Source organism: Aythya marila (genome assembly GCF_965140915.1).
Source record: "Aythya marila genome assembly, chromosome: 1".
Taxonomy (NCBI): domain Eukaryota; kingdom Metazoa; phylum Chordata; class Aves; order Anseriformes; family Anatidae; genus Aythya; species Aythya marila.
The window spans coordinates 86,962,073-86,979,896 of record NC_139042.1 but is presented as its reverse complement, the minus strand read 5'-3'; the positions used below and the strand labels follow the sequence as shown (position 1 = coordinate 86,979,896).

Below are 17,824 nucleotides of genomic sequence, written 5' to 3'. Positions count from 1 at the left end.
TTGTTTATTTCTGTGTTAACAGTTATCTGAAAAATTCAAAATCTGCCACATTCAGGTTCAGGTATCCAGTGCTAATAATACCATCTCTGTCAGCTTAGAAGTGGCCCATCAAACTTTGCCTAAAAAAAAATTGTTCATGCTTTAATTTGCATGTTTGTGGTCTGCACATAGTGAGCAATGACAACATACTTTATAAAACATTTTCTTCTATAGGAATAATTAACCTTTTGAAAAAATAATATTAAAAATCACTGAAATTTTTTCTTTTGATTTTAGTGATTGACATAATGAATAACTTTTTGATAGATTATATATTGTAGCCCTATTAAAAGCTACTGTTTATGTCATTACAGGATATTTTTCCTGCTCTAATTATACTCTATAAGTAGATTTTATTTTGTTGTTTGAAACAGAACTTCTTTTTTTTTTTTTTCATAATATCATGCCATCACAATTAATATCTGTTTTTAATCTAATTTCATTCTTATGAAAAATACAATATACTGAATCAGGAAAAAATAATCTGGTTAGTGATGTGGTTCATTTCAAAATCTCGTTTTGAAATGGCATTAATAGATAAGATAGAATATCTAATTAAAGTGAATTGAATTTGTACTGAATAAACCTCATAAGGAAATTTTGAGGCAAATTCTCTTATGAAAATAAGAGAGATAGTAATAATTTTGGCTTTGATTTTTAAAATGCCACATGTTTAATTTATAAATAAGGATTCCCTTTGCTTTTAGAGCAGAGAACATAATTCAGTTTTGTGAATTTCAGTGTTCCTGGGGATAGGGAACACCGAAACATAACTTTAGGAAGTTCTGTTACACATGGCGAATCTTCCAGTATTTTAATTATCACATAATTAATCTTAAAGCAGAATTCAACAAAGGAAAGGTAAATTAGAAGAATTTTTATAAAGAAAATATTTTAGAATGTTGGGTCTCTGCAGGCTTTATATTCTGGCTTCAAAAGGCTATGATAAACTGTACTGAGGAGATAATGTAGATTGTCTGTAGAACCTATGCAATAACTGGAGGCACTAGTGAGGCTACTCTTCATCTGTCAATGAGCTCTTCTACTTTTTTGACATCAACCCTTTCCATGCCTCTCTGTCTTCCTTTGGTAAGCTCTATGCCTTTGGATTGTGAAGAACTCCAAAGTGGTTGCCATCTGTCTCAAAATACAGATGAGGTGTAATTTACTTGATAAATGGATAAATGATAAATTGATTTGCTTTTTCTTTAGTTTGCAGTTAATGTAGAGACAAACAAGTTCCTGAGTGCTATGAAAATGAGTGATTAGCTATACTAACATAGTTATGTCTGTCTTTATGTCTGTATTTCTCTGTTCTGGATATGCATGGTCCCTGCAATCAGATTTTCTGATGTATCTCAAAATGAAAATAACAAAATTCTTCAGAAATTTAAGGCTGTGTGAGTGTCCTCTGAAACGACACTACAAAAGTACAGTGACTCCTTGTGTTCGGAGGAAAATACTCTTTTACAAGAACTGAAGTGGCAGATGGGTCTGGTGGCATCACCTGAAGATCATGATCAGGGTATGAAACCACCTTCTACTCTGGGAGTGTGTATCCTGTCCCACAGTAACAAATGTTCTTCACAGGATTAGTAATACCTGCCTCTACATCCCTGTTTAAGGGGAGAGTTGGGTTTTCTTGGCTTGCTGCAGGCATTGTGCTAATTACCTTTTTGAAAAGGAGAATAATTCTAGGTTCATCACCTTTGAGAAGAGTGGCATCTGGAGAGAAGGGCTTTCCACCTTCCTCTCATCCAGTCAGCAGTATGGATCTTTATAAAACCAGGTTTGTCAGTTAATCCTCTGTGCAGTTTCTTGAAAGCTGAAGTTATACTGTAAAAAAGGCATCCTCAACAAAAGCTTGGAGCTGTGACCATACAGGAACAAACTTCTTTTGCAATGTTTGACTTAAAACTGGCTGATGCTGAGTTTCAGCTGCAGAAGAACAAAGACCTCCATTTTCCAGCAGGAGAGAAGAATGATGAAGGGAGAAATGACAGCTTGAGCTGCTCAAGTTATTGCTCTTTGCTTCCCATGAGTCTGTAAAACCGTGGCCTAATTAAACTGTGCCCAGTGCATCATCCTTCCCTCCTGACAGGGAAAATATCTTCTGATGCTGTAATAGTAATCCAGCATCAATGAAAGGAAATGTCAGTCAGTTTCCTGGAACTTCCCAACAGAACTGAACAAACCACAAACGAATGTGTCTGAGAAAGAAATTCAATCTTTAATATATTTAGCTGAGCAAGAGCAAGTATTAATAATCCCTCTTTTATTAAAACTGACTTGAAAGATCTGTTGAGATTAGCTCAATAGCTTTTCTTTATTGTTTCACAGAGTGAGGCATCAAATATTTTGACTTCAAGAAAAGGCTGATTCTTGAAAGTCTTACAAAGGGTAGCATCTGTAAGCCAATCAAGCTTTTCTTTCTTTCTTTCTGACATCCGTTCAGCAAAATTTACAGGATTACAAACTGAACTTGAGAGAAGCACTTAAAAAGTTATTTGAAGACTTGTGGCCTATGTCCTTCTGCCTTTTTGGCTAACATCTCATCTTCTCATTTTTGTAGTAATCAGCACCCTGAGGTCACAGCCAAACCGCAGGCCACCTCTGGCTCTTTTCTTCTGCAGCCCAGCATGCTGGGGCACAGCTGGAGTGTGCTGCAGCACCTTCCAGCCACTGCTGCCTGGTTTTCTTGCCCCTCCCAGAGGCAGAGATAATGTCACAAGCTAAGGTCTCAGTTATTTAACTGTCCCGGGAGTCTGAAGGGCTTCTGCATTCACTATTTTTATGGTAACCCTGTTTTTCCTGCTAAAGCCTAATATATCCTTACATTTTCTATTGTCATGCCAAACTTTGAATTCTCTGTCTTTACAGTGTCATTTTCTACTTTAAGTTATTCACCTTTGATCTCTTATTTGTAGATACTTTCTGTTGCTAAATTTTCCAGATGAAACAACAATAAGTCAGTAATACTGTCAAATGCACAAGCGATAGCTTCCAAATTGTATTATGTAATAATACTCTTACAGTCTAGTCTGTCCTCATATGAAAAGTGTAATCTAAATGCATACTTGTCTGAAGAGGAAAATGGAAAGTCTAAGATCTCTTTCTCAGCCAAGCTTTAACCCTCTGTAATTTTTTTGGAAAAAAAAAAAAAAAAAAAAAAAAAAAAAAAAAAAAAGTATACCTAATATGTTATTTTGATAAAACAAGAAAAAAAAAAAGGAAAAAAAAAAAAAAAAAAAAACAACACACAAAAAGCATGTTAAAGAACCTTAAATATTAGCCGTATTACAATCTTCTTACCATGTATTTTGCTGGAGTTGTTATTATGTACTCATTGCTTGAAATTTTGAGTGTTTGAGACTCTCAGAAAGTAAAAATACATTTCTACCCTTACAGCTTATGAGAGAAAATTAAAGTTAGGACTTGTTTTTAGTCCCCTTCACATCTCTTCTTTCCCCTTTCCTTTCTTCCCCTTCCCTTCCTATCCTTTTTCCTTTCCTATTCCCCTTCCTTTTCCTCCATTTTCCCTTGGTATAGAATTTGTCTATGCTAATTTTGTCTAAAAAATAATGTCCGCTGATAGTTTAAACAAATCTCAGAATTTTTGGAGCTTCAATTTATATTTTTTGAGCACTGAGTAATAAGAGAGACAATGTTCATGAACAGATGTCTTTGTACCCTCTCTGGGCAAGATATTTTTCAATTACTTGGTATTCTTTTCACAATTACTAGCTTGCATGTAACTCTGAACAGAGAGCTTTTCATGGAATACCATATTCTCATGTAATAATTCCTGTAATATTAGCTTCTTCTATAATGCATGTGATGAATAAGCTGATTAAATCATTTTTATTATATTTATTTGCTAAATTTATGTGGGGAGAATGAGACCCGATAGTGTTCCGTCTTTGGAAAGAAGAACACAAGAATACATTGCCACAATAATGTGACAATGAAATTAGATAGCAGTGAGATGAATGGGATGGAACTTGATGTTTTAAGATTTCTAAATACATTCACAACCAAAAGTTTTCAGCTATATTTATGTATTGATGATTGCAGTCTGTTTCCTGATTTTCTTGTTTATCTCTTTTCCTTTTGCTTTTGCCTTTTTCAATAATATTATTTGGATTGGTTCAGTTGCTGTCTGAGTTTGGAAAATAACTAGTACATTTTCTGTATTATTTAAGCCTGAGAGCATTCTAGACTATGTACATGTGCATGGAGTACAATTCATTCCCTTATAAGATCTGGGGGAAGACACTGCTGCAAGTGGCCATGTTTTCCTGAGACTTTAATTGTACCTTCCCTTGTAATTCCATGGTTAAGGCTTGTTTAGTTTGCCACGGTAACAGTTTTTTGCTTCATGAGATGCAACAAATGTATGTTGAGAATTCTAATCAGAACTCTCCCCTGTCTTTATTGAAGTTGGAACTTTAATTTCATCCGTAATAAAACAGGAATCTTATCTTCGCTTCTGTAACACATTTTTTGTGATTTTCTTTTAAAATAAATCCCTTGGATTTCATTCAGGTCGCCTTATATTATGTAAAGATCAGCAATTGCTGCCAACCAGCCATATCAGCTAAACCAAGAGAATCGTCTGTTTTGACCTTTATTTAACACAAAGGTAGTAGGTTAAATAATACGTAAAACATGGCTGTGTTTTTAAAACCCTAGAGTCTTAGCCATAAAGAGTCTAATAAACTCCTCTTAGATTTTTTTTGTTTGTTAGTCTTACTTCTGGAAAGACTTTACTATTTTTTCCACTTAGACAAACAACAAAAAACAAACAAACAACAAAACAGTTTTAAAACAGTTTTACAGTTATTCCCTCTTTTTCTTTACTCTGTTTCTTGTTTCTCATTGTTCTTTTCACTCCTATCTCCAAACCCTCAAGTCTCTCCATTAATTGTTGGTCTCCCTGAAATATGCAAGTACAGGAGAGAGAGATGATAAGGAATTTACTGATCTACACAACTAATATTATAGACCATTTATATATTGATTTAAACCATGCAATCATCTCTAGTTTCAAATTGCTGCCAGTCAAGCTCCTGGGAAAATGAGTACCACACTGAAAAAAGTCTCCTTGTACCCTATGTGCAGTAGCTACAGATCTTCCTCTGTCCTGCTTTCTCTCTCCTTTCCCCCATCTCTTCTATCACTGATGTTTCTAGGAGGGGAAACTAAGTATGATTCAGCATTTCACCATACAACAGTTTTGTTCATTAAGAAAAAAAAAGCATTTTAGATATGTTTCTAATACAGGGAGAGTTACAAATCAACGTGCATGAACACAGCACAGGAGATTTTCTGAATATTTTCATTTCTCTGTAGGTAAAGGGTGGTAGCTATAAGTCACAACCTTAAAAAAATAAAAATAAAAAAATGCTTTAAACAAGGCTATTTTCAGGAATTTATAATACAAGACTAGGCACTTGTTTTGACAAGCCATGGCATATATAAAGACCTATGGCTTGCTATGTTTGTTTGTGAAGTTACATACAACTTAAAATACACTTTTCAATGACCTTGAAAACACAAAATTTGATGCATCTTTGAGCCTTTTGTTTCTGAAGACTTACTGCAATGTCGATCCATTGAAGACATTCAATCTATTGAGAAAGAAGACTTAATTACTGCATTGCCAGAAAAATAGCAGTCTTCTTTAGGGTAAGGGTAAGATGTGTGGCAGCAGCATAGGGCATCTTAAGGTATTTTTAGTTGCTGTTTAATAGAAGGTGTACCTCCGTGACCCTCAAAAATCAATGGTAACTTTTGTATTAAGGTTTACTTGTAATACATTTGTATTAAAAATGTCCTGCTGTAGCTGATACTATGCTATGTCTTTATTTCCTTTTTGAAAGCTTTACAAAAACAAAAACCAAAAACAAACCAAACAAAAACAAAACAAAACTAAACAATAAAACAAAAAATACAACCAAACATAACATTATTTTGTCAAGTAGAATTTTCAGCTGTCCTGAATGGATTTCAACCTAAACTTTATGGGTAGCCTAAATGCTACAAAATGGAAGACAGACAGACACACAGCAGTTATGAAGGCTAGTTCTATTTTTCCCTCATGATACAAAGCAATATAATTATATTCTGTTACCAAAATGTCATTGTGCTCATATTCCCAGAATGATTCAGTAACGTTATAGGCATGACTCTTCCAGAGTGTTACAGAATGGTCTATTGATCACTCAAACTTTCTAAAGAATGTTAAAATGTTCCCTTAGAAGTGCATACATCTTGTGCTTCCCCTCCGCAAAAACAACTTCTATTCTGCAAGATTAGGACACAAAGTAAAGTCTCTCCAATTTAGTCAAATGTCAACCATTTAAAATTTGTGTTCTATAGAGAAAGCATTATATAACTTCAGGAATACTATGCCTGACTTGACTTGTATAATGGCATATAATTGAAAACATTTTACAAAAGCTGTTTATCATAGCAAATGCTGAGTCTTATTAGTTAAACAGATAGAATTCAAAAGGTCAAGCAAGGCTAGTAAAGCATATGTGAATTTATACAGTACTAGATTTCAAATATTTTAGGTGGTCAAATGGCAGCGCATGTATTAAGTAGAAATCAACTCTTCGAATGAGTAGAGCAGGGTGTGAAAGCTGTGCTAGAAAACCAGGATCCCCACTGCTGTAGAAAATATTTGATATTTTGGATTTGTTTGTTCCATGAAGCAGAAACGAGATGTTACCAAGAAATGAAAGGATTGAAAGGAGCTACTACCTCAGAACAGCAGTAACAGTGAGAGAAAAAGGGAAAGAGTTATGCCAGTGTACCCGATGGTTTGTGCTGTATGTATAAATATTGACTGAGGAAAAAAAAAATGTATCTAGTATCGGAGAGTGTCCTTAATTCTATTCTCTGTTTAAGAAACTTTCTGAGGGAATTGATATTTTCTGACAAAATAATACATTTCTTACAAAACCACCAGCTAGCGCTAATGAGTGTTACAGTGAGTATAAGAACAACTCTGCTAACAGGAAAGGCAATGTTTTCTGTGTAATATGGATCGCCAATTGTACATTGCTTTGTGGTAACAGTGGAAAATATGAAGTGTGGTTCTGTATGGTGTCAATTCTATCAAATTAAAATACGGAAGCTTCCTTTCCAATCAATCAAAGCATCTGTGAAACTTCACAAATTAAAAATAACATGGCCATGTAAATCTGCTTGACACTCTACAAAATAATCAATATTTTTTATTGTGGTTCTCCATAGCTGTCATGCATACAAAAATATGTGAAAATTTATAGGTACACATAAAGTTACACAGTGACTGAACTATACAAAATTATGCTTCTATATTCTTACAATTTAATGTATTTGCCAAAATACCAGCTCACAAGCTTGGCTTAATGACAAAGGGAGTGAATAATCTTTTACCATTATCACATAGGGGAAAATCTCATGTATCTCTTTTCTTCTTTAACTGATGCTGTGTAGAAAATTTGAAATGTGTTTTAGTCAGTAATAAAGCCCTGGTTCAGTACAATTGCAAGTATGTCCTATCAACATAGATATATTTGTTAGATCCTCAGATCTAACAGATCTGAGAATGAAGAACAGAACAGAATAGAATAAGCCTATGACTTATCTTTTCTCATGCAATTCCAAGTTTGTTTCTGCCATGTGAAACAGAGACAATTAGGCACATACAGCTTGGTACATGTTTCAGGGTTTTGGCATATTATTTTTCATATTTTTCTCCTGAAGTGCCCCTTAATTGACAAGACCAGCTTGTGTTTGAGCTTCATTAATATTTCGTTCTGACTTAATTGTTTGCATAATGGTGTATGCAAGTTACTGGATCTGCAACACTCTTTCACAAATAGACTGGAGCAGAAAAAGAATAGTTGAGTTGAAAGGGATCTTCAAAGACCATCAAGCCCAACTGCCTGACCGCTTCAGGGCTTACCTAAAGTTAAAACATATTATTGAGGGCATTATCCAGATTCCTCTTGATCACTGACAGGCACAGGCATCAACCACCTCTTTAGGCAGCCTGTTCCAGTGCTTCACCACCCTGATGGTAAATATTTTTTTTCCAGATGTTCAGCCTTAACCTCCCATGGTACAGCTTTGTGTCATTCCCAAACATTCTGTCTTCAGCATCTGGGGAACAGAGAATGGTGCCTCCCTCTCTGCTTCCCCTCCTGAGGAAGTTGTGGAGAGCAATGGGGTCACTTCTTGGCCTCTTCTAGATAACACAAGTGTCCTGAGCCTCCTCTCTCAGGAAATGCCTTCCAACCCCGTTATCAGCTTTGTTGCCCTCCTCTGGACACTTTCAAATACCTTAATGTTCTTTTATATTGTGAAGTCCAGAACTGCACACAGTATGCCAGGTGAGGCTGCAACAATGCTAAATGCAGTGGGAGAATCACATCTTTTGGCCAGCTGGCTATGCTGTGCTTAATGCACTGCAAAATGTGATTTGCCTCTTGGCTGCGAGGGCACACTGCTGGCTCGTATAGAGCCTATGATATCAATAGTTTAATTTTAAGAGGGAATGAAGGATACATTCCTTACTTTAGGGAAAGTACCTGAGACACCAATCTGTCTTACTCAGTAGAACTCTATTAAAAACGGATGTATGTGAAAGAATCCTGAGTTTAGTTGTAAGATATGTTCTTCCTTTACTTTGTGCCATACTTCTTATCTTCATTATTTAATTGGATTTGCACACTGTTTTTACACAAACAGAATAAACCAGTTTGCATGTCAGCGGCTTTTACAGCTTTCTGGTTGGAATTCCATATTTTAGTTATGATGATTCTTCCTTGTTTTTGCTTTGAACTAAATGAAGCCATTGTTCTGATTTCAGTTTGGAAGACGTCACATTGAAGATCTTTTTCATGATTTTCGAGATGGACGAAGACTTCTGGAGCTCTTGGAATGTCTTACAGGACAGAAACTTGTATGTATGCATTAACATTATTACTGCATATTGAAGACACAATGTAGTTGCATGTTATCAATTAATTTCCCCCATTAATAAAGGCCTATGGAAACAATATTGTTTAGGAGTCTGAACATCTTCAATTTTCCTTTGAAACTGAGGAAACACTACAGCTGTACCCTTTATTAGACAGGAATCCTTTGCTGGGTTTGTCTGTAAAATGAAAATGCTTGACTTTGTTGTGTGCATATTTATAAGCATGGTGAAGTGAAAAAAGGCTGAGACAGAGTTCATTTAGATATTTGGGGCTTTAGCTGTAATTCTATCAGTATTCTATCTATCAGACGTGTATCAAACAGAACAGAATGTAATGTGTAGAATTAGAATATTTTGCTAAACTTCATATGCATTGTCTATATATGTTGGAGTTACACACTTCTAAAAAGACAGAACAGCTTGCTCTTATAAACCTGGAAATTCAAAACATGCCAGACACAGTGACATATGAATATCCTCTCTTGTGTTCCTGCTTGGGCTTTGTAAGCTTGGGATCTTTCTTTGAAACTTTCTCATAAAAGAGTAATGAAACAGGCTGAGAGTTTGAGAATCAAAGTCCAGAGAGGTTATACTTGTAAATACATATTAAACAATCTGATACTTGTCTGTTTGGTGGTCATAGTAACATTCCTGAATTGTGCTTTGGAGCAGAAGACCAATCATAATCTAAACAGTCTGATTTCATATATATTTCAATGATTCATTCACTGAAAAATGTCAAGATACAAAACTAGCTTCCAGCTGTGGATCCAGTTTGTTTTATAGGTGCCTTTACTTCGTATCAGGAAGGTGCAAATGCACAGTGTATTATAATACCCTCATTGATATTGTCATACACTTATGAAATGTGAAACTATGAGTGTAATATAAAATTCAGATTATATATAGTGTATTCTAATTTCTGATCCTGAGCAGTCAATTTATTTTATTTTATTTGCAGGCAAAAGAAAAGGGCTCCACAAGAGTTCATGCTCTGAACAATGTCAACAAAGCACTGCAGGTTTTGCGGAGAAATAACGTAAGTAATCAGTTGGCCAGGGTCAGAACAGCATGCTTGATGCTTTCTAAGTGCGGGGTCAAACTCTCAACTACAGTATCCAATTGCTCGAGTCAAGGCAGTTTTGTTAATATGACTTGCATACTTAGAGGTTCGGCACCAGGATGGAATGTATTTCAAAATGTACAATCTGCTACCAGCAAGTGTTTGAATAATATATCCGTAATGAATGCTATTTGAAGACTGATCAAGATGCACAATTTTATGGTAATGCGTGGTGTTTACATTTTAAAAGGTTAATGACAAGAAGAAAAAAAAAATCAACTCACAAAGCCCTGACAGTTACGAAGTATAAAAAACTTTTTCTTTTTTTTCTACAAGAAATATTTTTGCTAAATTTTCATTGATGTCTATTCTTTAGGATTAATAACATTAAGGAAATGACTCACATCAAAACCACTTTACATTCTGCTTTGTCAAGATTGACGTTTCAGGCCAGAATCTTATGCGTCATTTTAGAGTAAATATCTTCCTTATGCTAGCATTCGAATGGACCCATAACTTCTGCGTGCATTTACAGCAGCCAGCTAATTATACTATATCTCCTCCTCAAGAATAAATTCAAATAAACTGTAACATCCGTTTAAACTTAACAGTAAGATGTGATGGAACAGTGATAATGTATTCTGTGCTGCATATGATATTGGATTTCTCGATAGCTGCAGTAGGTCACTAAACATGCTTGAGTTCAGCTGCTGAATAAAGTCATCGATTTTATAAAACTAAGGTAATGCTTATCTATATAAAGATTTGTGCATAAATGAAAGTGACCTTTTAAGGCTGGCACAAAGACCTCCAGCTTGATTTTTTAAAGAGAATTTTATGTAAATAAATAGAAGGCAAAGCTTTTAATTCTTCACAATGTGCAGTATTTGACATTGTTGAAAAAATCAGTGATACATTATTTCTCAGAATGCAAAAGAGGTTTTATTGAATACATTTTGTATGGTTACAAAATTTCATAGTAAATGCTTTGAAAAGTATTTACTCACTAAATATTAGCTAAATCAATTAATGTGCTTTTCATTCAGTTTCCAGAATAATCCCTTTCAAATGAAAATAGAGCACATTCTGATTGAATAATATAGAAGAAAAAACATTATTTTAAATAGGGGCCATTCAGTGGCCATTGTATTAACATATTGAAGATATTGTAAGCTGTGCACAATATTGTTGATCAGCTCACTATAAAGCTAAAAGATCTGCCTCTGGAATCGTTTCCTCAACCTTCGAAATCATCTCAAGAGTGTTTTCTGAGGGACTTCAGGAATACAAAATCAATGTTTCTAAGGCTATTTAAAGCCTGTGACTAGTGGTGGTGTTTGCCATTGTAGCTCTGAGGTTGTGCAGTCATCTGGATTAGAAAATGCTGCCTCTTCCAATCGATCCATTTTACAGATTTTTTTTTTTCCTTCTCCTGTGGAAAGGTGGTAGTATTTGGGCAGGGGATTGCTCTCATATGAACTCAGACAAAGTTGAAGCAGACTGGGAAGTGTTCCTCTGTTTCAGTAAAATGGATGTAGTCTCTTTGTAACCAGGCTTCAATTTCCAAAAACAGACAGAGAAACTATCTACTGCCTGTAGAACATGTAGGATCACTTGCTATATAGACTGTGGTTGGTTATGTAGGATATGGAGTCCAAGTTCCACTTGAGAAGTGTTCCAAAACACTGTTGACTAGAATGAATAGCAAGTCATGTATTCTTTTAGTAAAAACAAACAAACAAAACCACCACATGCACACACACACACAAGTTTTAAAGGCAAGTTTTAGACTTTTTGACAAAATACCTGCTTCATATGTGGTTGGTAAAATGACCTATTCATGAATGTACTGAAATTTTAAAACAGAAAAGGCTTTTTTTGGGTGTGCAAAACCTTCATTCATCATACAGATGTAACTTCAAATATCTTCAGATGTGCAATAGAGATATGCAGACTATGGTTTGTAAAGGAATGCCATACAAATAATAGTTCTGACTATGATAAATACTAGTTCTGACTATGATAAACAGCGAGGATACAAATTCCAGAATCGTAGTTTCCACGCAGAAGTGTGGGTCTTGTATTGTCTTGCACTCACAGCTCTGTATTTGGCATTCTTAGATAGCATAAAAAGTGGGGGAGGGTTAAGGATCATTTCACACATGGAGGAAAGAATATTCCAGGGTGACAAATGCTGGTGCATTATCCAGTTACAAATGCATAATATAATTATGGAAAAAAACATTGCTAAACTAACTAATATGGAAAAAGACGTTTAGATCACAGTCATGGGTTTCTCTGTACTCCAAAATACATCCTGCCTTGCTTTCTGCATCGTAGAATTTAAAAAAGGAAAAATAAGTTCTATTTTAATCTAAATATGTACAATAGTATCTTTGTTCTATAGGTTCTTACAAAGTCAAGATATGTGTGTTGCTTTCAGCAAAGTGTGTTATGCAAGGTAGTGTGGAGCATAATGCAGGAGCTTTTCTGTGTCATCCTTTAGTTTTGTGATTTGCATTTATAGAACCTTAATATAATGGTTATAAAATGATTGTTAACTATTCATTTAATTGTATGTTTTCACAACATGTTATATCTGGAGTAAGTGGAACTCCACATCATTGCTTGCTTTTTGCCTACACCTTAACTGTACCACTCATAAAACATGAGCTAGATGTTTACTAAACAGAAGAAAAATTATATTTTTATCCTAGCCTGGCCATACATCTCCCTCACCCCAAAAAAAGTTAAATACCAAATGCATTAAAATGCCACCAACTTTTTATGCTTGTTATTAATCTACTTCAAATAATTTCATTTAATAGGTTGATCTTGTAAATATTGGGAGCTCAGACATTGTGGATGGAAATCATAAGCTGACCCTTGGTTTAATCTGGAATATAATTCTCCACTGGCAGGTGAGTGGCACTGCTGCATGCTCTCCGTGAAATTGTTTTTTTCCGCTCACCTTTTTTCCATTACCCAGCCACAACCTACAAAGTAAATGCTGACATTGTAAGCAATATAAGGTCCTAAATCAGCAAGTTTTATGACAGTCTGTTTACATATTATCTAGGATATTAAGAATCTTAAGAAGATAAAGTAGGTTTTAGAACATTAGCAACAGCTGTTTAGACTGTAATTTCACAGCCAGACATTGCAAGAGAATGTATAATAGCTATTGTAAGAGAAATGAACAGACAAACCTGATGTGGATATATAGCTTTCATAGTCACTTTTCCTTTTAGAAACTTGGAATGTGACTTACGTTTTAATTAAATAATCATATTCCTAGAATTATATTTAAAACACTAAAATGCTGCTATTCTAACAATTAATTGAAGCAGCTATGGCTCATTTAGCTTATTTTCTCTTTAGAGAGAAAGGAGGGATTATAGTATATATCTTGTAAAAACCAACATGCTAGATGTGGATACTTAAGTAAACAAAATTTAAGTAGTAAATAAAAATTCAATAAAAAAAATAGCATCTAGATGCTTTGAGTCTGGGTGTTTGTATAAGTCTGAACTAAGAGTCTGTCTGTTCGAGCTGGTTCAGATTCCCAAGCAAACGTCTAAAAGTTTTTCTTAGCATTGCAAGAAAAGATGGTGGGAACAGAACCTAAAGTACTTTATTTTAAAAACTAAACACTCCTATCAAAAATCACGTGTGCATAATTCACTGAAATAGAGAACAATTCCTTTCTAATTTTACGGGATATGTTTTAGTGAAAGCAACAGAGAAAAGCTGCAAATTGTTAAATCACTTCTATCTCTTGTCTCACATCCCAGTATTCTCAGTTTAATTGCTTAACACTGTTCTAAATTACTTACTAAGAGCAGATGGAATATGAAACCTAGCTGTGCAACTTCTACCAATTATCTTTGAATCACTGTGCTTTAATTTATATGAATTATGGACGGAAATGTGTAGTCATGTTCAAATTCATATTATGATTTTGTTGTGGTTTAACCCTAGCAGGCAGCTAAGTGCCACACTCACTGCTCGCTCACTGTCCCCAGGTGGGATGGGAGAGAGAATAGGAAAGGGAGAAGTGCAAGATCTCATGGGTTGAGATAAAGACAGTTTAATAGGTAAAGCAAAAGCCGTGCGCTTTTTGCGTGCAAGCAAAGCAGTGCATTCACTACTTCCCATCAGTAGGCAGGTGTTCAGCCACATCCAGGAAAGCAGGGCTCATCACACATGACAGTTCATTGTGAAGACAAATGCCATCACTCTGAACATCCCCATTTATTTCCATCTTTCCCCCAGCTTTTATTGCTGAACATGATGTCACATGGTATGGACTATGCCTTTGTGGTCAGTCTGGGTCAGCTGTCCTGGCAGTGTCCCCTCCCAGCTCCTTATGTAACCCCAGCCTCCTCACTGGCAGGGCAGCATGAGAAGCAGAAAAATACTTGGCTCTGTGTAAGTGCTGCTCTGAAACAACTGAGAACTTCTGTAACCTATCACAATTTAAGCAAAAATCCAAAATACAGCATCATATAAGCCTCCACGAAGAAAATTAACTCTATCCCAGCCAAAACCAGGACAGATTTATTCTTTTTATTTTTTTATTATTTTTTTTTTCCTGAAGCAAAGTGTTAAAGATATGCTTTAGTTTTAGCTGTGTTCTTCCATTTTTATCATTTTTTTATTTTTTTCCCTAGCATTCCCCAAAGGCATACTCGCGACATACACAAAAGACGTGTTTTCTGGGATGGTCTGATGCAGTTTTTCATGACAGGCATATGCACTTAAGAGTACATGCACTTGCTTGCAGTACATAGCTATTTCATTTCAAGCTTGATAATGAGCCTAGTGATAACTGTGATGGCAGCTACGATGGTACCCATGACATCAGCTGAACAACCCATGTATAAGAAGTCAAGCGACCATATTAACAAGGCAGAGATTAATAATGTGACACTTCCTTGCAAATTTGTACTGATTCAGACCATGTTCATTTTATACTTTAAGTGTTTCATGTTAATCTATTTATGGATTACTGAAGGGAATAGACCTGCATGTTCTGGACTTTTTTTTTTTTAATAAATAGATTTCTAATATGGACAGAATTCAATTTCAGTTTCTATTCTAAAGAGTAGCTAAAGCCATGTTTTGCAAGAAGACTATTATATTATATAATAATCCTGTTGTTGTTGAATAATGATTAATTAAAAATCATATAAAACCAGATTTGTACATAGGTTTTTCTCTTTTTAAACAAAACTCAGGAGATGTTGGTTTGCTGCCTTTTTCCCTCAAAAGACTGGAACATTTCAAAGTGAATCTGCTTGTTTTCAGCACTGTGAAGAAAATCTTTGTTCTTTTCCAATTTTTCTTTCAAGTTTTGAAGTGATTTGCGTGACCTAGAATATGGTCATGATTGTTCTGCCCTGTTTATAGATTGGCACTGCATTATACCTTCACATTGCTTCTGGAGAAACAAGGCTATAAGTTACTTAAGAAAAGGTTGCTCCTTCTTCTTGGCACCATTTTCCCTGTCACAGATTGTTCATGGCACTAAGCAGCTACAAATATGACAAGCTGTTGTTAAAGATTAAATTACAGACTCAGGGCCACCAAAGTTTTCTGCCAGTTATTTACAGTTGAGTAAAACATCTTGTTCCCTATGATTTGATATCAAGTCTGCTGTATGTACTTGTACTCTCTGAAGGCCAAAAAAAAATTCACAGGCTTGTTGATTTTATGTATGCTATTGGTGTAGTATAAGCTTGATGGTGCAGTGCTGCTTTTGCAAATCCATTCACTTTCTGATTCTAAGAACCTGAGAAGGGTCACCCAGATGAAGTATATCTGCCTGCATGCAAAAAACTGATACAAGTTGTGTGGATATTTAAAGAATCGTTCTGCAGATGAACAGGCAAAAAGCTTTTTCCAGTTTTACAGCCTGCAGCCAGGACTACGTTAGGATAGAACTGCAATTATATGAGACAACAAGACCGCCTCTTACAAAAATGTCAGTCTCATTGTGTAAAATGTAAAAGAGACAGAGAGATTGGGAGTGAGAGGTGGTGGAAGAAACGTGCATGAAAGGAACAATGCGGCAGTGCTATTCAGATTGGTTGTCAGCAATCCCATTGACAAGAGGCAGTTGTGGAGGCACTGCAGCAGAGAAGACTTGTCTCATTCTCACCATTCTCATTTCTGTTCAGTAGAGATCTTGTGGCATTCTGTATCCCCTGTGGTGATTACGTCCTTTCTTATCTAGTCTGTTTTTCAGATTATTATTAAAAGTTTCTCTCAAATTGAACCATAGTTCTGAGTTGGGCACCTGCTGCCTAAGCTCTTTGTGGTACTGAATCTATTATGGTTTCTATTTCTTTGAAATTGCTGCCCTCTTTCTCACAGTTCTGTGATCCCAGCCTCACTGCTCAACTAACATTTAAACAAAAACAAAACAAAACCATTAATTTCTCAGTTGCTATGCTTGACAAAGAATCTCTCTCTTAAGAGTAGAAAAAGAGATTCTATATTGCAACGTCAACATTTTTAAGAGCAAACCTATTTTCATGAAGAGGATGAAAAAAAACACAAACCTGACAAATATTTTTTGTGAAATTCACAACCAAAATCCTGAAAAAAAGGCAAAATAATAGGCATATGCATGAGGCAAATACTCCAGAGAAATGCATTCCAACAGTGCCTTATTAAAACTGAACAGTCCTGTCACACTACCTTGAACCAATGAGCAAAGAACATCCCTTACTTTGATGGGTGCCTTGAACATCTATGAAAATGCTCTTTAAAGAGCTCTTGAAGATGTGCTTTGAAGGAGTTGAGGGGATTCTGGCTATAAAAAAGTAATCCATTCAGTCAGAATACCTGAAATATAGCAGGTAAAAAATACTAAGTCATTCTGCCAGGGAGATGCCAGGCCCCTATTTGACTGAGAAATAAGAAAATGTCTTCATTTCATGAGTAACTTTTTCAGATTTTCTCCGGCTTCCCTCCCTGTCCTGTAGGGGCTGGTATACTGAATCCAAGTGCCATTCTTACAAAATGCCACACATCTGAGTATTTATTTTGCAGGTGAAAGCGATACAGTGCAAGCCAGAGATGGTGCTGCGCTGGGAGCTGCCTTGTATGCACACACAGACTCAAGGGCTTCCCAGCAGAGCAGAGGGCAAATCAGAAGTCCCCTGGGGAAGTAGGCCAGGCACGGATGTTCTGGTTTCAGCCTCCGTTTCCCACTGGCACCAGATTCCCTCCTTGCCACCTAAAGTTAAAGGGTTTTTAGCTGCTAATGTCTTGTTATATTCCCCAGACTACAGGTCCCTGGATCATGCCTCCCTGTGGCTACCATTCTGTCCATCATCCCATGCCTTTCCTTCATTTTCAGACATCCCCAAAAGCTGGTGCCCAGCTTTTCTCTGCTGTGAGTTCCCTAGAGCTGGAGACAGGGGCTAGAGGAGGCCCCCCTCTGGGGACAAAATAGCAGGGGCTGGCTCCATCCAGTTCCAGCTTGCGGTAGGCAGCTGGTCCCACCCTGGGGGCTGGGTTCCCAGCCTGCCCCTGTGCTCCAGGCATTGTGCTTTTGACTGTATGATGACAAGAGTGGAGCACGCCTATTTTGTTCATAGCTTTCATTTGTGCACTTGAACATGTTGGATGCTACCCATGTCTGTGCTGCCCTTTTCCCTCTTCTATTCAAAACTGATTCTTATTGCCATAGCATAGTTCCAGCCCCCAGGAAGAGCAAGTATTTATGTTCTCTG

At 36.1% G+C, this 17,824-nt stretch overlaps 1 protein-coding gene across 10 annotated transcripts in view; it reads left to right on the top strand.

Annotated features, from left to right (window-relative positions):
* The window catches only part of DMD (dystrophin), a 1,245,415-nt gene that overhangs the window by 361,690 nt on the left and 865,901 nt on the right, over nt 1-17,824 (top strand). For all 10 annotated transcript variants that reach the window (XM_082770266.1, XM_082770264.1, XM_082770258.1 and 7 more), the window contains exons 3-5: nt 8,906-8,998; nt 9,978-10,055; nt 12,908-13,000. In XM_082770266.1, the coding sequence (XP_082626392.1) occupies nt 8,906-8,998; nt 9,978-10,055; nt 12,908-13,000 (264 nt within the window). The remainder of the gene's footprint in view (nt 1-8,905; nt 8,999-9,977; nt 10,056-12,907; nt 13,001-17,824) is intronic.